The sequence below is a fragment of the Lagenorhynchus albirostris genome, chromosome 4, assembly GCF_949774975.1.
Source record: "Lagenorhynchus albirostris chromosome 4, mLagAlb1.1, whole genome shotgun sequence".
NCBI classification, from domain to species: domain Eukaryota; kingdom Metazoa; phylum Chordata; class Mammalia; order Artiodactyla; family Delphinidae; genus Lagenorhynchus; species Lagenorhynchus albirostris.
The window spans coordinates 147,990,508-148,016,616 of NC_083098.1; the positions used below are offsets into that span (position 1 = coordinate 147,990,508).

General features: G+C 53.0%; 1 protein-coding gene across 6 annotated transcripts; it reads right to left on the reverse strand.

Annotated features, from left to right (window-relative positions):
* Positions 1-243: 243 nt before the first annotated feature.
* On the reverse strand, positions 244-26,062 carry TMEM175 (transmembrane protein 175). Of its 6 annotated transcripts, XM_060148966.1 has the most exons (12): positions 25,670-26,061; positions 10,797-10,957; positions 10,615-10,653; positions 8,910-9,007; positions 7,954-8,005; positions 7,784-7,819; positions 7,039-7,122; positions 6,516-6,680; positions 2,964-3,042; positions 2,690-2,825; positions 1,443-1,475; positions 244-1,070 (listed from the first exon to the last, which is right to left on the reverse strand). In XM_060148966.1, the coding sequence occupies exons 2-12, from the start codon at positions 10,947-10,949 to the stop codon at positions 389-391; spliced, it is 1,557 nt and encodes a 518-aa protein (XP_060004949.1). In that variant the 5' UTR covers positions 10,950-10,957; positions 25,670-26,061; the 3' UTR covers positions 244-388. The 6 variants fall into 6 exon arrangements, with proteins under 6 accessions (XP_060004949.1, XP_060004952.1, XP_060004951.1 ...); XM_060148969.1 differs by lacking the exon at positions 7,784-7,819 and having other exon boundaries at positions 25,670-26,062; XM_060148968.1 differs by lacking the exon at positions 1,443-1,475 and having other exon boundaries at positions 25,670-26,059.
* Between the last annotated feature and the right edge of the window lie 47 nt (positions 26,063-26,109).

Consider the following 26,109-nt stretch of genomic DNA (forward strand, 5'->3'; position numbering starts at 1 on the left):
GTGTGCCTGAGGCCAGCGTGCTGGGGGAGGAGGCCTGGGATGTGGGGGCCGGTTGGAGAGCCGAGCAGCTGCCAGGGCCCTCTGCCCGCGGGACGTGCTGCCTGTTGAGGACCAGGCCACATCGCACACCCACACCCACCACGGGGCTGCGGCCCCAGCTGCCCCGGAACCACCCGCTGCCTGCGGCCCCCCCGCGGCTCATCTCCACTCGGTCGAGGCAGACAACAGGCACGTGGGACACAGTGACACTCCTGCGAGACTCTTGTCTGCAACAGTGGAAGACAATCTGAGGGGCTGAGGTAGAGCATGAAACTTCACAAGGAAAACAAAACCCGAGGCCGGGCCACCAGCCGGACACTTGGACCTCAGGCAGGGGACCGGGGCCGCACTAGCAGGGAGCAGGGAGGAGCGGGGACTGCGCATCGTCCGTGGCCCCAGGCACCGGCCGGGTGTGTGTGGGCCGGGCCAGACCCCGCAGGCCCCGCAGGCCCCGCAGGCCGGCCAGTGCCAAGCGCACCAGAAGCCGCAACAGGAGGAAGGTGAAGGGCACGGCGATCTGCATGGCGTGGAAGATGGCCGTGCTGAAGCTGCTGAGCACGCAGGTGCAGGCGAAGGCCAGCAGGCTGGTACAGGGGTAGAGCGCGAGCTTGGCGAACATGAACGCGTGCTCCCGGCCCCCGAACCGCACCGGGGGCTGCAGCGTCTCCCCCCCCTGCAGCAGCGCCGTGGTCCAGATGGCGAACTGGAAGATGCTGGCGAAGAAGATGATGGCGCAGCTGACTCGTACGCTCTCCAGCTCGTCGTGGGGTCGCCTCGCGAAGGCCGACGTCTGCTGATAGGCCAGGGGCAGCCCGCCCACGAAGGCCAGCGAGAGCGTGTTGAGCAGGCCCATGGGCTGCGTGGCCTTGCGGATGTGCAGGAAGAGCGAGTGGTGGGCGAACCAGAGCAGGCCCACCGTGGCGAAGGAGCCGAAGTAGGCCAGGAAGTGCGGCCCAGACGCGCCCAGTGCCGCCACTAGGCTGCCGTGGAACTTCGCCTTCACGTCCTTGGAGTCCGGGACGTTGTCCTCACTGAGGGGTGAGATACACAGCATCTGCAGCGGCCCCACCTCGGGCGTCCGTTCCGGGCTGCCTGCCCCCACCCCGTCCCAGCCCCTGCGCGGGCTGCCGGCCCCCCGCACACTTGAACTTCAGATGAACGGACGGCATACACTAAGACTGCGCGCACCTGTGTTCACACACGCAGCGCCGTTCACCTGAAGTTCAAGTTCAACTGCAGCCTGTGTTTCCTTGGCTGACCGCAGCCCTGCCCACCGGACCCTGGGCTGGTGAGTGGCACGGGGCCCTGAGCCCGCAGCCCCTCTGGCGCCCACGGGTGGGTGCTCCTGAGGCCTGCCCACCGTCCTGCAGCGGCCCGTCCACTTCGGGAGCGGTCCCACAGACCTGAAGGGCTTTGCCTCCGAGGTCCTCAGGTTCCTGGGCAGAACTTTATTTTAAGGAGCGATTCTAAGGCACATCTGGCCCAGGCTTCTCCCCACTGAGGTCATGGCGCTGCCGCCCTGCAGCCACGCAGCCCAGACACACCTCTGTGCCCACGATGGCGGCTCCACGTGTGCTGGTGGGGCTGGGGGCGGGAGACAGAGCCTGGGGGCTTCCCGGGGATCCCCACCTGGGTCCTCGGGGCTGTGGCTCTGGGTGGAGGAAAGAACCCTGACCGCCCCCACCCCCCGGGGTTCCCAGCCACAGCTGGCTCCTTGCTACCACCCAGCAGGGGACCCAAGCCAGCATGGCCTGGCTGCAGGGCAGAAGCAAAGCCAGATCACCCCAGAACCTTAGGTCTAGGTCTCAGAGATTGGTACCAATGGACATTTGCTCCCAATTTTTAAAAATTCACAAATTACAGTAGGGAAAAGCTACTAAGAGAAATTTAGGAGCATGAAGACCTTAGGTGAGGGACTTCCCTGGTGGCGCAGTGGTTAAGAATCCGCCTGCCAATGCAGGGGACACGGGTTTGAGCCCTGGTCTGGGAAGATCCCACATGCCACAGAGCAACTAAGCCCGTGTGCCACACTACTGAACCTGTGCTCTAGAGCCCGCGAGCCACAACTACTGAAGCCTGCGCGCCTGGAGCCCGTGCTCCGCAACAAGAGAAGCCACTGCAATGAGAAGCCTGTGCAGCACAACGAAGAGTAGCCCCCACTCGCTGCAACTAGAGAAAGCCCGCGCGAAGCAACGAAGACCCAACGCAGCCAAAAATAAATAAATAAATTTATATTAAGGAAAAAAAGACCTTCGGTGATCTGTTACAGAACATAAAATCAGAGCATTTTAACGTTAACAAAATAAGAACGTGCTGAAGTACGACCAAGGAATAAAAGGCTTTAAAGAAAAGACGGAAGACTTGAAAAAGCAGCAGATAAAACAGAAATAAAATGACAACAGCTAAGGTTGGAACTGTGACAGACCGCAGAGGCTGCCTGGCCGAGCAGAAGCGGAGGAGCGAAGGGAAGAGGCGGGCTCGGAGCAGGAGAGGGACGCGGGGAGCCGGGGCCGCCCGCCCTGCGTGCGCAGCTCTGGGAAGGACGAGGACCGGGCCCTTCTCAGGTGGGAGCCCCTTGGGGAGGGTGGGCCGGGAGACCTCGGCGCCTTTGTGGGGCTGGCAGAGGAGTCTTGGCCCGGCGGGTCCTCACCAGATGTCCAGGATGAGCAGCGTGGCCACAATGGCGTAGACCCCGTCGCTGAAGGCCTCCACCCTTTCCTTGCTGAGCGGCTCATGCAGGTCAAAGGTGAAGATCTCCAGGCTGTGAGCCGGGGGCTCCCTGGGGCCTGTGGGAGGGGCAGCCAAGCCCTCAGGGCCTCGGGCCAGCTAGGAGGCCCCGCAGGGACGCCGCCTGCCCGGCCCGTGTTCTGCGCGCCCCGGCGGCAGCCCCAGCACCCCACACTCCAGCCCCGCCTGGCACCTACCCACAAGCCTGGCTCTGCACCAGCCGGCGACCTTGCTGACGTAGGGCAGGAAGATGACTGTCGCCATCAGCAGGTACGACTGCACGAGACAGGGCACAGGGCACGTCAGGGCACAGGGCACGTCAGGGCGCGCGGCGCCCCCACTGGGGGGCCCAGCCAGGAATCCCAGCCCAAAGCTGCCCGCCCGGAAGGGACTGCAGCCCGAGCAACAGGAGGCAAAACAGGTGAGTCAGCCGCCATCAAGACAGCAAGCTTCTGGGCGTAGAAGAGCATTACCGGGGGGTGAAGAGACATCGCACAGAACAGGAGATGTTTGCAGACCACACGCCTGGTAAGGGTTACTATCCAGGCTTCATAAGGAACCCCGACAGCTCCACGACGGAGACAAATAACCCAACTGAGAAATGGGCCACGGACTTGAACTGACATTTCTCCGAAGAAGAGACGCGGCCCCGACACGTGTGGGGAGGCGCTCAGTACCACTAACACTCGGGGAAACGCCAGTCACAACCACGAGGAGAGCAGCGCACACCTCGGGACGCTCCCAGCGGGAGCAGGGAGCAGCCGTGCTGGGGTGGGGTGGGGCCGGAGCCCTGTGCGCCGTCGGTGGGAACGGAAATGGCGCAGCTGCTGGAGAACTGTCGGGAGGTTCCTCAGAAACTAAACAGGGAATCGCCACAGGACCCGGCAAGTCCACTTCCGGGCACACCCATGCTCACAGCAGCCACCGAGTGTCCGTGGGTGGGTGACGGGGCCCATCCACACAGTGGGGTACCACCGGCTAATGAAGAGGAAGGGAATCCTGACACCGGCGACGTGGATGCACTTGAAAACATGCCGAGTGAAAGAAGCCAGACGTAGAAGCCCCCTGTTTCATAATTCCACTTATATGAAGGAACCAGGATAAGCAAACCCCTACACACAGAAAGCAGACTCGAGTTTCCCGGGACTGAGGGTGGGGAGACAGGGAGTGGCTGCTCACGGGCTCAGGGTTTCTGTCTTGGGGGAATGAAAAGTCCCAGAACCAGAGGGAGGTGAGGCACGGCGACGTCGGTGGTCAATGCCGCCGAGCTGCACGCCGCAGATAAAATGGTCACAGTGGTCAATTTTTTGCTACGCGGACACCCAGTTATTTTAAACAGGGAGGCTGACGGGGCAGGCGTGCTCCCGGGCCCCAGGTGGCCGCAGAAAGCTCCTCGCCCAGCCCTGTCGCCTTGGCCGGTGGCCCCTCTCAGCGAAGGGCTTCCACCCCGTCCTTCACAGTCATGCTTCAAGGTCACCTGGCACCTGGCCTGGTGAGGGGACTCAGGAGACGACGGGCACCTCGGGGACAGACGGGGGGCGGCCGGCATCACAGCTCTGCTTACGACCTCCAGTCTCCACACGTCAGAAGACCACACCATACACGTCACTCAACACACACACACCGAGGGGGTGGAGTGTCCCAGGTGCCTGGCAGGTGAGTGCAGAGGCCCCGGGGGGCGACGGTGGCCACGCAGGATCGGCGTGTGTTGTGTGTGTGCACGTGCGCTGCGGGGCAGGAGGGAACAGAACAGCCCGAGGGGGAGCCTGAGTTCCGGGGCGGGGGGAGATCTAAATGGCCACGGGGACCTGCCCAGGTCTGGAGGAGCGCGAGTCCTGGGAGCAGCCGGCACAGGAAGCTGGCATGGGAGGCCCTGGGCCCCGAGTGTCACCAGTGGAGGAGGTGGTCCAGAGGGAGGTCAGGACGACCTGGGCCAGGGCAGTGAGCAGTGGCTGGCCCTGGAGGGTGGACCCCGCACAGCGTCCCACGTGAGGGAAGGGGCTGGTGAGGACGCCTGGAAGGATGGCCGTGGGCTCGTGGGGAGGCTGCAGGGGGTGGGCCTGGGGGCCAGGAGGCTCTGACATGCCTCGTCTCACAGGGGACGAGGGGTCAGACCCCCACTGTGGGGAAGGAGTGGGAGGGATGGAGAGGAAGGGGCAAAAAACGCAGCACAGAGAAACGACCGACCGCTCCCTCCGAGGCCGCAGACCCCCCAGCCCCACCGAGGACTCTCCTCTCCCCAGTGTGGCGGCCCAGCGCCTGCCTCCCACCACTGTCGTCCCGTGAGGGTGTGGCCACTGCGCAGGCTCATCGCGGTCCCCGGCAGTGCGCGGGGCCCTGTCTGCCTGCCCCAGGGCTTCCCGGGGCCAGTGTCCAGGCCCGACCAGTGGGCACGGCCCCCGTGGGCCTCAGCTCTGCCTGCTTCTCCTGACCCAGGCCACACGTACCACATCCCAGCTGTGCCCTCCGTCCTCCACGCGACGACCCTCACTGCCCCTCACCGCCCCTCAGCCCCTGACCTTGTCCCCAGAGCCAGGAGGGGCTGTCCCACCGGAAGCCCGGACGCAGTGGGCCCCTCAGTCCTGCCCTGCTGTCTCTCTGTGCCTCCCCATCGCCAGCCCCATCCTGGGACACCCCGCCTGACCCCAAGGGCCCCCGCAGCATCCCTCCCGCCCGAGAGGAGCGGGGCCCACCCAAGAGGCGCAGACACTGTACGGCGAGGGGACCGAGTAGAAGCCCGAGGCCCGGCCCCACCTCACACGCCAACGTCCACCCTCCCCTTTACCCACCTGTGGCCTGACCTGGGGCGCCCTGGACACTGGACCCCAGCCCCCAGCTCCATCCTCCAGGGTGCGGCTCTGCAGGCCTTGCCATCCTGTTTGTTTTAAACTTGAATTCTCTTAAAACACTTACTAGATGTTTAAAGTAACCTTAACCGTTCATTTTTTCACACGTCTTACGATGCTCTGGGTGTAGAGATTCACTTTACCTCACTAGAGCTCAGTTAATTAAAGGCAGGAGCTGTGCATCCAGCTTCTACAAGCAGCTCTGGGACGGCGGCTCGCTAGGGTTTCCCTTCCCCTTCCTGGATGAGGGAACCTGCACCAGAACAATATACCTGTCGACTCAGCTGTGGGCTCAGCGCCGGCAGCTTGGCCAGGGCGGACCCTCCGTATACACTGTTGCTACCACGTATGAAACGGAACCAACGAGAACCTACAGGGAACCCTACTCAATGCTCTGCCGTGACCTAAATGGGAAGAAAATCCAAAACAGAGGGGATGTATGTGTACGTAGAGCTGATTCACTTTGCTGTACAGCAGAAACTAACACAACAGTGTAAGGCAACTACGCTCCACTAAAAAGAAGTAAATAAATAAGTAAATTTAAAAAAGAAAAGCACGACCTGCAGGCTCGAGGGCGCCGTGGACGGAGTCCCGCACGGCTCTGCCCGCGCGGCCGCCGTCTCTCCCTGGACGCTGGGGGTGCGTCCGCCCGGCCCTCGCCCAGCTCCACCCTCGCCTGCACCTCCCTCTTCTCCACTCCAGTCTCTCCTGCTCTGGAGTTTCCTTCTCCACTTTCTCTCTCTTCTGGCGGCTCACGTTCCTATGCACGCACGTCTTTAGAAGGCACGCGGTCTCCCGGGCCTACAGGGCGTGCGCCGTGTTTGCCCACGCGGGCTCCTCCCCGCAGAGCAGCCCCCCGGTGGGCCCCCCGCACAACCCCCCGGCGCCCCCACCCCGACTCACCACTGGGTAGAAGAAGAGGGAGAAGCCGGCCGCAGCCAAGCACAGCGCCGGGCCCCGGAGAACGATGCCCAGGATGTGCTGCCGGTAAAGGGCCCGGTGGGCCGAGCGCTCGATCTGGGGGCTCAGCAGGTGGGGGCAGTGGAAGGCGTAGACCACGATCAGCGCCTGCGGGAGAGGCAGGCTGCAGGGTGCGAGCGGGGTCTCGGGTGGGGCTCGCTGCAGGATGTTCTGGGGGCGCAGAGTGGACGGGAGCCCTCGCTCTGCTCTGGGGGTCGGGTGCGGGTCTCACAGAGCCCCGCCTGAGGGTGCCGGCGGCCCCATTTCACTCTCTCTCCCCGTCAGCACAGGAAGCCCAGGCCCCGAGCGTCTCTGGCTTTGCCCTGCCGCGGCCCACGCGGGTGCCCCGTGGCAGGTGCTGCGTGGCAGGTGGCGTCTGCACGGCTCCCGCCACGGGCGGCCCCACACGCGCTACATCTTCTGCTCCACGAGGACGGGGTGTGGGGGCAGGGCGCCGGTGTCCTACCTGCACGGCCCCGACGGCCATCACACACACACAAAACAGGAGGATGCCCAAAGGCACCTCGGGGAAGGCCACCATCAAGGAAAACTGCAGCCAGAAAAAACCCCAGAATCAGGACCGCGGGGCCCCAGGGCCCGTGAGCCCCATGCATCAGCTGGGCTCCGCCGCTCAGCAGCAGAGCCGTCTTGGGTGGGACGGCCCGAGCCCTGGAGGCGTCTCTCTCACAGAGCCATCCCGCCCAGTGCTGGAAGCCTTTAAAGCTGTGCGCTTATCAGATTCATAGACTCCCCAGACCCCAGTTCTCCGCGATGGGCTACGTACCCAGAGCCCCGCTCTCTGTCAGAACCAGAGGGAGCTGCGGGGTGAGGAGACGGAGGGGTCACGTGCTGGGGACGAGCCCAGGTCGGCCAGGAGGCCGTGGGCTCCGGGGTTCAGGCGGGAGCCGAGAGCCTCAGGGAGCACGGAGAGGGCGCCCCTCACTGCGCCCCTGGAGGCCAGGCTGGTCTCTGCCCCCGACAGCCCCGCCTGGGGCCCTGGAAGCCTCCCCACTCCGTCCAGCCTGGAAACCCAGGGTCGGCCCTTCCCCAGGAAAATTCTCTCCTCTCTGCAACCCCGTGGTCCAGGCCCCGGGCCTCCCAGTGGCCTGAGAGCTTCTGAGAAGGGAGCACCTTAGGGGCAGAGCCCTCCTGTGCAGGAGGGCAGGCTGGACCCCCAGGTGGAGGAGGGGGCGGAAGTCCCTGGGACTCACCGTGAACGGCAGGAAGGTGATGCTCATCATGCAGGCCTGGGGGGAGGGAGAGAGGGGGGAGGGGTGCTGAGGGCGGCGTGCGGGGCCCTGGGAGTGGGCGCGGCCCAGCCCGCACACCCGGGGCACCCCCCGGGGAGCTGAGCAAGGCAGAAACCAAAGGACAAACTCACCAGGTTAAGCAGGGCAAGCGTATCGTCTATCTTCCCAACAACCTGGAACAATCTCAACAATTTAAGGAAAACAGGAAAAGTCATGCTGTCAGTAAACATGGTTCTAACGGCATCAAACACAGACACTCATACGACAGAGACGGTCTCACACCAAGACGGAAAGACGTGGACAGAAGCCTGAAAACGGAGGCCGGAAGCAGGCAGAGCTCCCGAGGCCCCGGCCCCTCCCCGGCCCCCACACGGTCCCCCCCAGGGTTCTGACCCACGAGGATGTGGCCTTCTCCCCCAACTGGGGAGGTCTGCACTGCTGGGGGGCGTTCTGTAACCGAGACGCCAGCACCCAGCCCATCCCCACCCACCTCCGGGGGTCCTCCTGGTCCTTGCGCCCCGTCGGGGGCTCAGGTGACGCCCACAGCTCTGGGGCCCTGTCCCCCTTGGGTCCTAAGGAACCTTTTCCTCCTTAACAGAGAGCTCGGGCCCTGGAGCGTGTGTCCCGAGGCCCCAGCCTCCTCACCAGAGTCCAGGGATCAGGACGGAGGGGCCGTGCACAGCACGTGTGTCACAGTGCAGCAGAGGTGGGCAGCCCACAGCCCTGCCCTTGCCCTGCCCGGGCTCACGGCGGCCCGAGCAGCGCTGCACCCGGCACCCCGTTCATCGTCCCGGGCCTGGGGTGTAAGCCCTGTTGCTGCCGTGTGCAGAGGAGAAAGCAGAGGCTTGACCCAGCAGGGGGGGCCGGGGGAGGGGAGGGGAGGGGCAGCCCACTAACGTGACCCCTCGTGACTCAGCCCCAGAGGGCGGGGCCGCCATCTACCCCGAGGACAGCTCATCAGCGCCGAGTGCACCCCCACTGCCACCCTGACCCTCGGCCAGGGCGAGGCCACACCTGCTGGGCACACACCCAGCCAGCCACAAAGATGTGGCTGCCAGCCCAGAAACAGGCCCCAGCCTGCCCGTACCTCGTGTGTGCCGCCCAGGCCACGGTCACGATGAGGAAGGTCATCAGGTACACAGCGATCCTCGTCGCTAGAAGTTTCTGGACACTCTTGTCAAACTCCTGGAACAGAAGAGCGTCACCATCAGACGCAGATTCACCCACGGCAGCCGGCGGCCCCGCCCCCGGGCGCCAGGCCCTGGGGGGCCGGAGAAGTACCTGGGAGCCCTCGCCTCCCCCCACCAAGGCTCAGCCTCAGTCCCGGGCTGTCCCTGAGGCCCCTGCGGAGGCCCCCCATCTTCCCAACATGGCAGGCCCCCAGAAATGCCAGCTCTGGAGGCAGAGAGGTCTCCGTCGAGCCTCTCCTGGGATCCTGGCAGGGTGGCCACAGGCCGTGCGGCCGCACGAAGTCACGGCGTCGCCGGGTAAGCGATCCCGAAGCAACTGTGAGGCCTGGCGAGAGGGCCGCGGTGTCTGGACGCCAGGTGCGGGCTGCGCAGGAAGCTGGCCCCAGGCCGGGAGAGGGTTTACGCTTCGTCAGCAAAATCTCCAAATGCAACCTGGCCCGTGTCTGCTGCTCCTCTGAGACCACATGGGCAGCACCGCTTCCAGGTCCCTGGGTCCCTCTGGCCTTGATGAACCTTCTCCTTCATGTCAGGACCATCCTCAGCGCCTTCCCTGAAGGGGTCTCCCCGCCTCCGCGGAACCTTCTGGCTCAGAGCCCTCTCGTGGGTCAACAGAGGTCACGACCCCGACCGCAGGGAGGCAAGGAGCTCCAGGCCCGCGCATCCCATCCCCTCCCGCATCTCACGTGCACACCCACCACCCTGTTCTGAGACTGGTGGCACCGAGGTCCCCAGAAGGCTCTGGGGCAGGCACAGCCAGGAGAGCGTCGAGGCCCCCGGTGGGCACACGGCTTTCCTGAGCTTGGCCGGAGCGCAGCCCCCAGGCCCCCTTTGGGCGGGGGTGCCCCGGAGCAGAGGAAGCCGCACGGGGCCCTTTGCTCACCGTGCCAGGTGCCAGTTGCCAAGGTCAGGCTCGACCATCATTTCTGTTTAATTCTCATCCAAACGCTACGAGAAGTAGCGATATCACCTCCCGCAGATGACTCCCGGCAGTGTCCAGGCTAAGTGTGCTGGTTGGGCTGCAGCCAGACCACGGCCACACGTCCTGGGCCAGCACTGCGCATCCTGGAGCCCAGAGGTGACACCCACTCGACGTGAGGGGCCCAGAGAGCCGTGCTCGCGCGCACACACGCCCGCGAACTCCGAACGTCTCCTGGAATCACGTCCGGTTTCTGAGGTGCTGCGACGTGTGGCCATTTTACTTATAAAATGGAAATATTCCAAATTGACTAGCCATGGAAACTCTGCTTTACAGAAACCTCGTTTCCCACTCACCTCCCTGCTCGTGGCGCAGGCCCACGCCCAGCAGGCCGGCCGCCCTCTGCCCCCAAGCACCTGCTCTGAGAGGCACGCCAGCGCGACAGAGAGCCCAGGGAGCTTCCCCGCGACGCCTGCCGGCACAGTCCGCGCCAGCCTCCAGGCGCTCCTGCATTGCTCAGGGCTCAGCGCGAGGGCACCGGGGCTGGATGGCATCACTGGGGGACGTGGCGGATGGCCTGGCCCTCCCAGCCGGGTACGCCCGAGTGGAGCCCGGCCTCGAGCTCAGGGCCTGAGCCTCCTGGACCCTTGCCCACACACCAGACACTGCAGACTGTTCCCAAGTACCTGTTCCGGGGAGATCTCCGTGTGGGTCACAGGCAGGATCTAGGAGAACAGACACAACACGAACCCGGGAACACTTCTTGGGCTGGGCACCGACTGCTCCCTGGACGCCACGTGCCGGGGGCGCAGGCCAGTGCTGGGCGGCTCCTCCCCACACCCCCAGTGGCCGTGGGGCCCGCACGGACCATTACGGTGGCAATGATGGACAGAAGCGCGTCGCTGAAGCTGAGCATGCGATGCGAGCTCTGGATCCCGTCAGCCGTGTCCTCGTCCTGTGAGCCCGTGGAGGAGGCTCCCCGCCCACCTAGGGCCGGCTCTGGGGTCTGGGGCCCAGACATCGTGGTGCCTGGGAAGAAGCACAGGTCTGAGCCCGTGGGGTGCTCCTGGGGGCCGTGACACAGGCTGGGCGGGGCTGGGCAGAGGGGCTCTGCCGCTGCTTCCTCTGCCCTGTTCTCCTCTCCCAGCCAGCCTTCTAGAAGAGGGGCCTGTGACCTGGGAGACACACCCTGCGACCGTGTCCCCTCTAGGGACAGGAGAGGCAAGCGGAGGCACACGGCACGTATGGTGGGTGCTCCGGGCGTGACACCCGGAGCAACCAGACACCACCGTGTCCCTGCTCCCACTGCACCCTGCATCCCAGCCATGATGCGACCTTTGGGGGAATCAAGGTTCTGCGTGGAAAGCCAGCTGCCCCGGCTGCTGCCCCACTGGAGGGCGCTCTCGCTCCTCCTGTTGGCAGGCGGCCTGGGGGACTGGTCGGGCACCCGCCAGCGAAGCCCCCACGGCAGAGCTCCCTGGACAACTCAGTATCAGAGGTGGGCTGGGAAGACAAGCGAGGTGCCGGCTGATGGGGCTCCGGGCAGAAGAGATGCCAGTGCCTCCTGGGAATGGAGTCGGGGCCCCGCAGCGGGAACCCCAGGGGGGCAGACCGTGGCCGCTGGGAGGCACCAGGCTCCTTGCTGAAGGGCAGCACGCGTCCTCTGCCACGGAGCTTGCCTGGGCAGAGGGCCAGCATCGAGAGGTCGGGAGAGAGGTCGGGGCTGGAGTCACCCGCAAATGCTATCAGAGAGGACGGGATGCCCCGCGGTGGCGTGCGGGAAGCACTGCGCCGAGGTGCCCGGGACGGAGCTGGAGGGGGTCCGGAGCGCAGGACGCCAGGGCTCCCTCGGACGGGTGGCCCGAGTGGTAAACCCCCTGAGAGGGAAGACTGGAAACGAAAGGGCGCCCTGGTCTTCACCCTGAAGAGGATGCTGCCGACCCTGGCAAAGCGCCAGGAGCCTGAGGGCGGGGGAGAGTGAGGCGGAGGAGCTCCGAGGGGCGGCTGGATGTCAAAACTAACAGCCGAGCCTCCCAGGACAAGACAAAACCAGAACCCCGCCCCCAGAGTGCAGAAGGGAGGCTCACGGGGACTTCCGGACAGGAAGGACAAAGTGCCGATACACGTACAAGATACGCAGCAGCCCGGGAGGTGCAAAGGGCGCCGATGAGAGGTCAGCTTTGCACAGGCGGCAAGGGCGTGGGGGATGCAGAAGCTGGCAGGGGGCGCAGGGCACCTCAGCCACCGGGAGACCACTCAGCAGCTGGTCAGGGCTGCGGCGCCCACCCCTAGGCGGCCAGCCCCAGGGTGCACACGAGGTGGGGACTGCGGGCCTCGCGGAGCAGTTCACCTCGACACTGAAAGCCACACACGTTCTGACTGACAGGCGGCACATTATTAACCACTAAGGGAGCTGCTACTAAGGGCTGTGGACTGTCTGTGTCCCGAATATGCACGTGTCGCGTGTCGAGCCCCACCCCGGGGGATGGGATAGAAGGTGGGGCCTCTGGAGGTGACTAGGTTAGAGGAGGCCGGGAGGGTGGGTCCCAGGATGGGATCGGTGCCCTGGCAGGAGGGGACCGGCGTGCTCCCTCCCTCTGCTGTGTGTCGGCAGGCCGGGACATGGCCTCACGGGAAACTGAACTGGCTGCCACCCTGATCTGGGACTTCCAGCCTCCAGGACTGTGAGAAATGAAGTCCTGTTGTCTAAGGTCCCAGCCCGTGGCATTCTGTCGTGGCAGCCAGAGCAGACTGAGACAGCAAATGCCAACAGAAGAAACCACCTACATGCATACACGCAGAGGCACAACGCTGAGGGATGGATCGAGCGCAGAAAGACGCACGTCGTGTCGCACCACCGATGTACACACACACCAGTGAGAGCACAGTAACACACACGGGACAGCACTGCGGTGACCCAGGCGGGAGGGGTGGAGGGCGGGTGCGGATGCGGCTCTAGCTCTCATCTGTAGCTCTAATTTCTCTCTCACCGGACCCACTTTCTAAAGTTTACACACAGGAAGAATCACTCCTTCTGGTGCCAGCGCTGAAATCTAGACAAATGCACGAGGCGTGTAACCATGGCCCCATCACAAAGCAGTTCTGTCCCCGAGCAGTGCCTTTGTGGGCAGGCCTTCCTCGACCCAAACCCTGGCCACCGCTTGTGTCTTCTGTCACTGTCGTTTTGCCCTTTCCCGATCATCCTGTAAATGGCCTTGTACCCAGAGAACCTCTGGAGCCTGGCTTCCTCTACTCAGCACAGTGCATCTGAGATGTGCCCATGTCTCGGGAGTATCAGGAACATGTCTTTTACTGCTGTGTAGTTAATTGTACTGCATGAACGTACCTGTTTATCCACCCACCAGCTGGGAAACAGGTCATTCATGGTTTTAGCAGTTAAGAATAAAGACACTATAAAGATGTACACACAGGTATTTGTGTAAACCTGTTTTAGTTCTCTTGGGCGAATACCTCAGAAGGGGTCTGCTGGGTCATTTAGTAAGTACGTGTCGACTTTATCTGCCAAACCATTTACCAAAGCAGCCGCAGCACTCTGCGTTCCCACCAGCAGTGTGTGAGAGCCGCATCTGCTCCTACCCTCGACAGCACTTGGCTTGGAGGGTCTTTTCAAAATTTAATGATTTTTTTTTTTTTTTTTTTTTGCAGTACGCAGGCCTCTCACTGTTGTGGCCTCTCCCGTTGCAGAGCACAGGCTCCGGACGCGCAGGCTCAGCGGCCATGGCTCATGGGCCCAGCCGCTCCGCGGCACGTGGGATCCTCCCGGACTGGGGCACGAACCCGCGTCCCCTGTATCGGCAGGCGGACTCTCAACCACTGCGCCACCAGGGAAGCCCCTATTTAATGAATTTCTAATTATAGCTGTGCCAAGAGATGTGCTACCTCACTGTGGTTTAATTTGCACTTTCGTATCGACCAGCTGGGTATTCTCACATGCCTACTTTTAAACTGCACGTCTTTTGTGGCAAAGTGTCTGCTAGAATCTTTTGTTCACTTTTTTGAGGAGTTATTTGTATTCTTACTGAATTTTGAGAGTTCCTTCCACATCGTGGTTAGAAGTTCGGTGTTAGATATGTAATTCGCAGGCATTTCCTCGCAGTTTTGCGGCTTGTCGTTCCTTCTCTTACCTCTTCAGAAGAATGGCAGTTTTAAACTCTGACGGGACTTCCCTGGTAGTCCAGTGGTTGAGACTTCACCTTCCAACGCGCGGGGTGCGGGTTCAGTCCCTGGTTGGGGAGCTAGGATCCCATGTGACTCAAGGCCAAGAAACCAGATGTAAAGCAGGGGCAGCATTGTGACAAATTCAGCAGAGACCTTGCAGATGGTCCACATTAAAAAACAACAACAATCTTTATATCTGGATGAATTCCAACTCGCCACCTTTTCATTTACGGATCAGTCCCTTGATGTCATATCTAACAATGCTTTGCTTAACCCAAGAGCACAAAGATTTTCTGGTTTCTTTTAGAAGTTTTAAAGTTTGAGGTTTTACTTTTGATCTACGATCAATTTTGAGTTAATTTTTATATAACATACAAAGTATCGTCAAGTTTCCCTTTCTTGCAGATGGACGTCTGGTTTTTCCAACACTTCTTGTTGAAAAAACTGTCCCTTCTCCACTGAATTGCCTTTGCACACACCCTGGTCAAAAACTAACAGACCACATTTGTGTGGGCCCATCTGGGGAGTGTCCATTCTGTCCCACTGACTATGCATTTATCCTTTACCAGTTTCACAGTGCCTTGATTATAGCTTCATAGTAAGTCTTGATATCTGCTAGAGTCCTCCAACTCTTTTTTTTTCCAAAACTGTTTGGATTATTCTAGTTCCTTTGCCTCTCTCTCACATGCCCCTGCTTGTTGGGCCCCTTTCATAGTTGCTACAGGCAGAAAGATGGGGTACAGCAGCCCTCACTGCCCAGGCCCACAACTGGGAACTGGCCTAGGGTCAAAGCCACGAGAAGGAAGAGTGAAAAAATGGAAAACTCACACCTGTGGTCACTGATTCAAGTTCCAACTGCCCTTTACAACCTATTGCCTTTTGCATACTTTTTCTTTTAATATTTTGTCCAGAGTTTTTACCTGTAATCAGCGGGAGAGGCAGCCTGAAGGGGACTTCCTCATCTTCGCCAGCACTAAACTTAATACTTTTTTCTTTTAATTTTTTAAAAAATATTTATTTATTGGGCTGCATCAGGTCTTAGCTGCAGCATGAGGGATCTCTCGTTGCAGTGCACAGGCTCTCTAGTTGTGGCACATGGGCTCAGTAGTTGTGGCACACAGGCTCTAGAGTGCACCAGCTTCATTGCCCCGTGGCATGTGGGATCTTAGTTCCCTGACTGGGGATCGGACCCGCATCCCCTGCACTGGAAGGCAGATTCTTAACCACTGGAGCACAAGGGAAGTCCTTAAACTTAATACTTTACTTTACAGAAGGGAGGGAGAGAGAGGAGCTGAGAAGAGCAGGCAGAGGGGTGAAGGGAAAAGAAGACCATCCGGACAAAAATAAGACAAAAGCTAATGTGTTTCTTTAGGCACGGGTTAATTTGGGGAAGCAGATGTCCATCACATTGCTTTCTATACTTTTTGTATGTTTAAGTTTCTTTCAATTAAATTTTAGTTTTAATAAGTCAGTAAATATCAAATATAGACACAAAAATCCTCAACAAAGTGTTGACAAATAGATTCTGCAACATATAAAAAGAATTATATACCATGCTAAGTTTTATTCCAGGAACGTAAGGTTGGTTTAAAATTTAAAAATCAATTACTGAAACACACCATATCAATAGAAAAAAGACAAAAACTATCATCTTAATAAATGCAGAAAAAGCATTTGACAAAATATAACACCTCTTCATGATAAAAACTATTCAACAAAATAGGAATGGAAGGAAATTTCCTCAACCTGATACAGGGCTAATATCACACTCAATGGTGAAAGACTGAAAACTACCCGCCTCAGATCAGTGACAAGACGAGGATGTCTGCTCTCAGCACATCTATGCAACACTGCTCGGGGTTCTAACCATGGCAACTATGCAAGACAATGAAACAGAAGGCATAGAGCCTGGAAAGAAAGAAGTAAAACGGTCTCTATTTGCAGATGATGTGATTCTGTATATAGAAAATCCTAAGGAATCCACACAAGAAAACTATTAGAACTAATAAATGAGTTCAGCAAGTTTGCAGGAAATGAGATCAATATATAAAATAAGTGCATTGCTATTCACTAGCAATAACCAATCTGAGAATAAATTTAACAAAACGATTACATTTACAATAGTATCAAAAATACTTAGGAACAAATTTAACAAAGGAGTACAGGGACTCCCCTGGTGGTCCAGTGAAAAAGAATCCGCCTTACAATGCAGGGAACACGGGTTCAGTCCCTGGTCAGGGAACTAAGATCCCACATGCCACGGGGCAACTAAGCTTGCGCGCCACAACTACTGAGCTCACGTGCCTCAACTAGAGCCCGCGTGCCACAAACTACAGAGCTCACACGCTCTGGAGCCCACGTGCCACAACTACAGAGCCCACGTGCCACAACTACAGAGCCCACGTGCCCTGGAGCCTGCGCGCCACAACTAGAGAGGAGAAAACCTGCACGCCACAACTAGAGAGAAGCCCGTGCACCACAACAAAGAGCCCGCGCACTGCAAGGAAAGATCCTGCATGCCTCAATGAAGATCCCGCGTGCCGCAACTAAGACCTGATGCAGCCAAAAATAAATTAATTAAATAAATAGACAGTAAATAATCTTTTAAAAAAAAGGAGTACAAAACATTGTTGAAAGAGATTAAAGAAGACCTCAATGAGTGAAAAGACATCCTCTATTCATGGATTAGAAAATTTAATATTGTTAACATGGCAATACTTCCCAAATTGATCTACAGATTCAATGCAATCCCTATCAAAATTCCAGCTGCCTTCCATGTAGAAATTTACAAGCTGACCCTAAAATTCATACGGAAATTTAAGGAACCCCTGGCTATTTAAGGAGTAGCCAAAACAATCTTGAAAAAGAACAAACCTGAGGACTCACACTTCTCAATTTCAAAACTTAGTGCAAAAGCTATGGTAATCAAGTCAGTGCAGTATCGGCATAAGACAGACATACAGATCAAGGGAAGAGAACTGACAGTTCAGAAGTAAACCACTACATTTATGCTTAACTGATTTGCAATAGGGTGTCAAAGCCATTCAATGGGGAAAGAATAGTCTTTTCAACAAATATTGCTGGGACAACTGGATATCCACACGCAAAAGAATGAATTTAGATACTACCTCATGCCACATACAAAAATTAACTAAAAATGGATCAAAGACCTAAATGTAAGAGCTAAAACATTGGAGAAAATCTTCATGGCCTCATATTTGGCAAAGAGTTCTTAAATACAACACCTAAAGCACAAGCAACGACAAAAAATAAATTGGAGTTCATCGAAATTTTACCTTTTGTGCTTCAAAGGACACTATTAAGAAAGTGAAAGACAATCCATAGAATGGGAGAAAATATTTGCAAGTCATGTATCTAGTAAGACTCTAGCATCCGAAATATATACAGAACTCTTACAACACAACAGTAAAAAGACAACCCGATTCAAAAAATGGGCAAAGGATGTGAAAAGACATTTCTCCACAGAAGATATCCTAGTAGCCAATAAGCACATGAAAAGATGTTCAGCATTACTGGGTTGCGTTAGGGAAAAGCAAATCAAAACCACGAGACAGTCACCCTCCAGGATGTGGCCATAATACAAGTAAATGATGGACAACAGCAACTCTTGGTGAGACCGTGGAGAAAACGGAGCCCCTGTGCACTGCCGGGCGGGAATGTAAATGGTGCGGCTGCTGTGCAAAACAGTATGGAGGGTCCTCAAAAAATTAAGCAGAGAATTAACATAGGATCCAGCAATTCCACTTCTCGGTATATACTCAAAGGAATGGAAAGCAGAAACTCGAAGATATATCTGTACACCAATGATCACAGCAGCATTGTTTGCAATAGCCAAGAGGTGGAAGCAACGCCAGTGTTCATCTACAGATGAACATCTAATGAAAATGTGGCATCTCCATCTACAATGAAATATTATCCAACCTTAAAAAGGAAAGACATTCTCACATGTTATGACATGGTTGAATCTTGAGGACACTATGCTAAGTGAAATAAGCCAGGCACAAAAGGATAAATACTGTCTGATCCCACTTATATGAGGTCCCTAGGAGTCAAGTTCATAAGGAAAGAAAGTAGAAGGGTGGTTGGCAGGAGCTGGGGGGAGAGGTGGGAGTTACTGCTTAATAGGACCAGAGTTTCAGCTTTGCAAGATGAAGAGTTCTGTGGACGGATGATGGTGACGGCTGCACAGCAACGTGAATGTACTTAATGCCACTGAACTGTGCTCTCAAAAAGGGTTAAGATGGTAAATTTTGTTACGTGCATTTTACATGGCTAAAAAAAAAGCACCTGGCACATAAGTGTTCAAAAACATGTCAGCTACACCTAATCTTCATCACACACGCGTTTTTAAGACTCATGGTGATGAATGAAAGAACACAAGACTGAAGGTCGAGGAGTGGAGTTGAGAAATAATTTTTCTTAAGATGGAAGAGACTGAAGAATTGTTAAATTCCGATGGCAGGAAGAGGGAGTTGAAAATTCCTATAACAGAGAGGAGGTAACTGAAGGCTCGTGACCCTGCAGAGCCACGCAGGGTGCTGGCTACGCCTCAGGGTGTGGTGGGGCAGAGGTGTCCTGGGCAGGCTCAGTCTGGGAAAGCTCAGAATGGGAAATGCCCGAGTGCTGTCTGGAGATATTTATGACAAATGACAATGAGAACAACGTGACATCTGTCCAACATTTACTAAGTACCAAGCATTGTTCCAAGTACTTTATATCTCCTGTTTCTTCTAATTCTCAAATAATGCTGTGAGGATGATTGAAAGACAAATAATGACTCTGTGTGTACGTGTGTGTGTCTAATAGTGAGAGCTCGGTGTGCATCGAAGTGCAAGGAGTTTGATAAGGCTGGAGCACAGGCTCAAACTGGGAGGTGTACCTGAAGTATAAGGCGGGACTAAATCACAAAGAGCCTTGTAAGCTCCTTCAGGAGCAGGGAAATTATTGGGAAGATTATGCAGCGATTGTGTACTTTTCTTTACATACATACATATAAACATATATATGTATTATATTCCGTATACAAGTCCATTAGCAGATATTTTCTCCCAGTATGGGCTGTCTTTTCATTCTCTCAACATGTAAAAAAAAAATATATATATATATATATTTATGTGTATATATATATTTATGTGTGTGTATATATATGTGTGTATATATATATTTATGTGTGTATATATTTATATATTTATGTGTGTGTATATATATTTATGTATTTACGTGTGTATATATTTATATATTTGTGTGTATATATATATTTATGTGTGTATATATTTATGTGTGTATATATTTATATATTTATGTGTGTGTATATATATTTATATATTTATGTGTGTATATATTTATATATTTATGTGTGTATATATATTTATATATTTATGTGTGTATATATTTATGTGTGTACATATATTTATCTATTTATGTGTGTATATATATTTATGTGTGTATATATATTTATATATTTATGTGTGTATATATATATTTATGTTTATGTGTGTATATTTATTTATATATTTATGTGTGTGTATATATATATTTATATATTTATGTGTATATATATATATACACACACATATATATTTAAATCAACAGACTATTTTTCTTTTAGCAGTTTTAGGTCTGCAGAATAATCGAAGGGAAAGTACAGAGAACTCCCATATACCTGTTCATTCCCCTCGCCCTCTTCCCCACTATTAACATCTTACATTAGTGTGGCAGTTAGTGAGCCAACACCGACACACTGACACATCGTGTTGTAGTTCTATGGGTGCTGACAAATGCATGACTTGTATTCACCACTGTAGTACCATACGGAACGATTTCACAGCCCTAAGAATCCCCTGTGCTCCCCCTATTCATCCCTCCCTCCCCCCGAAACGCCTAGCAACCATGGACCTTTCCACTGTCTCCAGTTTTGCCTTTTCCAGAATGTCATGCAGTTGGAATCTAACAGTATGTGTCATTTTCAGACTGGCTTCTCTCACTTGGTGACATGCTTCTAAGGTCCTCCATGTCTTTTTGTGGCTTGTAGCTCATTTCTATTTATTATTGTATAATACTCCATTTTATAGATGCACCACAGTTTATCCATTCACCTACTGAAGCACACCTGCAACAATGTATTTTGAAGTTCTTAAGTTTGATGAAGTCCTGTTTATCTATTTTTTAAAATTTATTTATTTTATTTATTTATTTTTGGCTGTGTTGGGTCTTTGTTGCTGTGCGCAGGCTTTCTCTAGTTGCGGCGAGCGGGGGCTACTCTTCATTGCAGTGCGCAGGCTTCTCGTTGCAGTGGCTTCTCTTGCTGCAGACCACGGGCACGCAGGCTTCCGTAGTTGCAGCATGCAGGCTCAGTAGTTGTGGCTCACAGTCTTAGCTGCTCCACGGCATGTGGGATCTTCCTGGACCAGGGCTGGAACCCAGGTCCCCTGCATTGGCAGGCGGATTCTCAACCACTGCGCCACCAGGGAAGCCTGTTTATCTATTTTTTATGGATTGTACTTTGGTGTCATATCAGAAACTCTCACAGATTGTTTTCTAGAAGTTTTATGAGTTTTTTCATATATGATGCAATGTATGGATTAACATTCTTTTTTTAAACATATGGATATCCAATTCTTCCAGCACCGTTTGTTGAAAAGACTATCCTTTCTCCAATTACCTTTATTCCTTATTCACAATCAATTGAACATATTTATACTCATGGGCCAATTTCTGGACTTTTTATTCTGTTCCACTGATCTACTTACACCTTTATGCCAACACCACACTATTTGGAGTACTGAAATTAGATAGTATAAGTCATAAAAATCTGTCCTTGTTCAAACTTGCTTTGGCTATTCTAGCTCTTTCGCAGTTCCAAATGAATTTTAAAATCAGTGTGTCAATTTAAAAAAAGTCTGCTGGGATTTTAATTGGAATGGCATTGAATCTATAGATTACTTTGATGTCCTAACGATCCTGAATTTTCTAAATTAATGAATACTGTGTACCTTTCCACTTATTAAGGTCTTTAGTGTCTCCGAGCAAACCTTTTTAGTTTTCAGTTATAAGTCTTGCACATCTATTTCAGATTTATCCCAAAGATTTGGTATCTTTTGATGCTCCTGTAAATAGTGGTTTTTTTCCTAATTTCAGCTTCCAATATTTGTTGCTAGTTATTTAGAAATATGCAATAACTTTTTATTTATTTTGCATATTAACCTTGTATCCTGCAACCCTGCTAAAGTCACTAGTTCTAGTAGCTCTTTCTGTAGTTTCCATGCATTTTTTAACCTAGAACAATGATTCTCAACTGAGGGCAATTTTGCCCCTCAAGGGACATTTGCAATGCCTGGAGACATTTTTTTTCCTAAGATTTTTTTTGATGTGGACCATTTTTAAAGTCTTTATTAAATTTGTTCCAATATTGCTTCTGTTTTATGTTTTGGTGTTTTGGTGTTTTGGCTGCGAGTCATGTGGGATCTTAGCTCCCCGAAGATCATGGGATCTTCAAATAAACAATCTTCCTTATTCCTTTTCAATACGTAAGCTTTTCATTTCTTTCTTTTTTTTTTTTAAAGGCAGAGGACTCAGTGAGTGAAGGTAGTGGGATGGAAATTAACTAGCTCATCTTTTTTAAAAAAATACATTTATTTATTTATTTTTGGCTGTGTTGGGTCTTCGTTTGTGCGCAAGGGCTTTCTCTAGTTGCAGCGAGCGGGTGCCACTCTTCATGGCGGTGCGCAGGCCTCTCACTGTCGCAGCCTCTCGTTGCGGAGCACAGGCTCCAGACGTGCAGGCTCAGTAGCTGTGGCTCATGGGCCTAGCTGCTCCACGGCATGTGGGATCCTCCCAGACCAGGGCTCGAACCTGTGTCCCCTGCATTAGCTGGCAGATTCTCAACCACTGCGCCACCAGGGAAGCCCCTAATTTCTTTTTCTTGCCTCATTACATTGGCTAGAATTTCTAGTACAATGTTGAATAGAAATGGTGAGACCATAGACTTGTTCCCAATCTTGGAGGGAAAAAAAAATCCAGTCTTTCATCATTCCATAGGTCAGCTATAGGCTTTTCATAGATGCCCTTATTATGTTGAGGAAGTTTTCATTTTATTCCTAGTTTGCTGAAAGATTTTTTTTTTTTAATCAGGAAATCGATGCTGGATTTTGTCAAATGCTTTTTCTTTTTTTTGAATTTATTTTTCGTCTGTGCCGGTCAGCATGTGGAATCTTAGTTCCCCCATCAGGGATCAAACCCGTGCTCCCTGGAGTGGTAGTGTGGAGTCAACCACTGGACCACCAGGGACGTCCCCGTCAAATGCTTTTTCTATGTCTACTGAGATGACTGATTTGGTTTTCTTCTTCACTGTAATACTGTAAATTACATTGATCCATTTTTTAATACAAAGCCAACTTTGCAATCCTAAGATGAACCTCACTTGTTTATGTTGTATTATCCTTTTTATATAGTATTGGATTCAGTTTGCTAAAAAATGTTTTAAAAGAATTTTTATATCTTTGTCATGAGGAACATTAGTCTGCAGTTTTCTTTTCTTGTAATGCCTGTGTCAAACTTCGGCATTAGAATAATGCTATCCTTATAGAATGAGCTGGCATTCATATTTCCTTCTTTCAATTTTAAGAATCTATATAGAATTGGTATTATTTCTTCTTTAGTTTGGTAGAATTCCCAGTAAAGCCATCTAGGTATGGAATTTTCTTTTAGGAAAAGTTTTTAACTACAAATTCAATGCTTTAATAGTTATAGAGCTATCTAGGTTATCTATTTCTTCTGGAGTGAGTTTTGGTATTGTCTTCCAAGGAATTTGTTCCTTTAGTGCAAGTCGTTGAATTTATTGGCATAAAGTTGTTCATGTTCTCCGATTACCCTTTTTGGCAATGATGTCATCACCTTCATTCATGATATTGTTAACCCTTTTTTCTTTGTTCAACCTGGCCAGAAATTTCTCTTTTTTATTTATCTTCTCAAAGACTCAGCTTTTGGTTTCATTGATTTTCTCTATTGTTTTTGTCTTCTATTTCATTGATTTCTGCTGGTATTTATTATTTCCCTTTTTGTACTTACTTTGAGTTTCATTTGCTCTTATTTTTCTAGTTTATTAAGATGAATGATTTGAGACCTATCTTCTAGTAGTGTTTTAGCCACAAATTTTGAAATGCTGCATTTTCATTTAGTTCAAAATTTTAATTTCCCTTTTGATTTCTCCTTTGACCTATGGGTAATTTAAAAGTGAGTCAGTCAGTTCTCAAACATTTGGATGATTTTCCAGAGATATGCTATTGATATCTAGCTTAATTCCACTGTGGTCAGAAAACCTATTTGCCCAGAATATGATCCATCTTGGTAAATGTTGTTTATATATTTGATAACGTGTATTCTGCAAATGTCCATTAAATCAAGTTGCTGGTGTCATTCAACTCTACCATACGCTTGGTCATTTTCTGGGTATTTGTTCTATCATCATCTGAGAAAGAAGTATTGAAATCTCCAACTACAGTTGTGGGTTTGTCTCTCTCTCCTGCACTACTACTAGTTTTTGCTTCATGTATTTAAAAGCTTTATTATCAGGGGCAGAACTGTTTAGGATTGCTATGTCTTTTCATGAATTCACCCTTTCATCATTATAAAATAATCTTCTTAACTTCTGATTATAGTCTTTTGTTATGAAATTTACTACAAAGGGACAGGTTTGGCGATGGAGACTATAAATTCAGTTTTAGACGTATATATACACGTGACACGAATACATGAGCTCTCGCATGTGTATGAGAGACGCCTAAGAACAAATGTCTAAGAGTTCAGGAGGGAAGTGTGATCTGGAGACACAGATCTGGATTAAGATGGTGTTACTATAGCACCTAGTGCAGTGTCAGTGTAAAAAGTGCTCCATCAGTATGAAACACAAAGCCTGAATAGACTCCCGTCTCCAAAGTAATTACACTATTAAAAACCTCCACGCAAATGTAGGTCATACCAGAATAAACCCACAACCTCCAAAGTCAGACGAGCCCTGGACTACATCATGCTTTCTAGTGAGTTATTCACTAGGTTTTCCACAAAAGCTATTTTAGATCTTTCCCACACTGCTCAAATCTTAGTTTTCTTACCTCCCTTCCCATTTTCGGGAGACGTTTTCTTCTCCTTATTCACAGTGAAAACAGAAGAAAACAGAGAATTCCTTTGCTTTCAGTCCAATAAACACATAAAGTTACCTGCAACTACAACCCACCTTCCTCCCTTCCTTTTACAATGAAAAGCGATTTTCTTACATCCAAAGTGAACACTTCCTATGCTCTGGATGGCATTCCCTCCTACCGTCTAGGGGACCACTTTGCACCTGTCCCTTCTTTCCCAGCAGACACTGACTGGCCCCCTTCCATCAGCTGGAGGCTGCTCAGCGATCTCCTATCCTATAACCTCTCAACATCCATCATAACTCTAGCTCCCACACTTTCTTCTCCATAGCCAAACTTACTGAGTTACCTCCACTTACCATCTCTCTCTCCACTTCTTTACTCTTCCACTCAGGGTAATGGAGAGTTTCCAATGAAACAATTTATTCTTGGCAAGGTCACCAAAGATCTCATTGTTGCTAAATCCAACACACATCTTTTCCTACTTTTCCTACTTTTAAATGACATTTGACACTTTTAATGACCACCACCCTCCCCAACATCTTTCTTTGGCCCGGTGACATAAAGCTCTCTTAGTTGTTGTTTTTTTTTGCAGTACGCGGGCCTCTCACTGCTGTGGCCTCTCCCGTTGCGGAGCACAGGCTCTGGGCACGCAGGCTCAGCGGCCATGGCTCATGGGGCTAGCCGCTCCGTGGCATGTGGGATCCTCCCGGACCGGGGCACGAACCCGCGTCCCCTGCATCGTCAGGCGGACTCTCCACCACTGCGCCACCAGGGAAGCCCTCTCTTACGTTTTATTCCTGCTTCCCTGGCTGCTCCTCCCCTCTGAAGACTGTACCCTCTTTCTAACTGCGGTGTCCCCTTGGTGCGCTCTTCCAAGTCAACTACCACCTACATGCTAGGGACAACCAAATACAGCCTGGGCTCTTTCCTGAGCCCCCAATCCTTGTATTCCATTTACCAGACGAACACACAGGCTGAAAAAGCCACGTAACTTGTGTGGACTTCTAGCTGTACCACTGGCTGTAGCAACAAGACCCTGGCCACCTGGCCAGGTAATGACACTGCTGAGCACATTTTGCACCCAAAGGCGGGGTGTGGGGTGCGGGATTAACTATACTGTGCGTTCTCCAAAATAATCTAGGCTCATTAAGGCGAATACATAAAAAGATACTGCAAGCAGTAAAGCACTGCATGAACGAAGCTGCTTTAGTATAAGGATAACGCACGTTAGCCCGTCTGGAAAGATATTTTTAGTAGCTTGAAATTCTAGGCGGGTTAAGATGCTGTCTGGGGCTTTCGGCTCCAGTCCTCAGTTTGGGGATGAACACTCCACACCAGGACCTACAGGAAGCAGCCGGGCACACAAACGAGCCAAGGGATCAGGCGAGTGGTGGTGTCTTACCTGAGGGAGCAGCTCTAGGTGATGGGTGACACGCGGTATTCTGGGTCCAATGCTGACAGATCTGACTTTTCTACAGAAGCTACAAAACTCGGTTTCTACAATTAACCTCTTCAGTCTTTCAGTAACAACCAACTCGTTAAAAAGACGGACACTGCGGGCCCCCCGGCGCTCCGAGCACACGACCCGCTCCTCCCGCCGTGCGGTCCAGCCCCGGGAGCCCCCGAGCACCAGCCTCCGCGGAAACGGCCACGTGGGGACGGCTGAGCGCCGCGCCGGGGTCCAGACCACCCAGGGACAGGCACTGCCGCCGCCGCCAGCCCTCTGTTAGCGCCACAACCGAAATCCGTTCCGAGGCCTGCGGCACCGCGCACGCGCACCGCCCCTCCCCCAGCCGGCACCCCGCCCTGCGCATGCACGGCCGCTGGCGCGGCGGAAGTGAG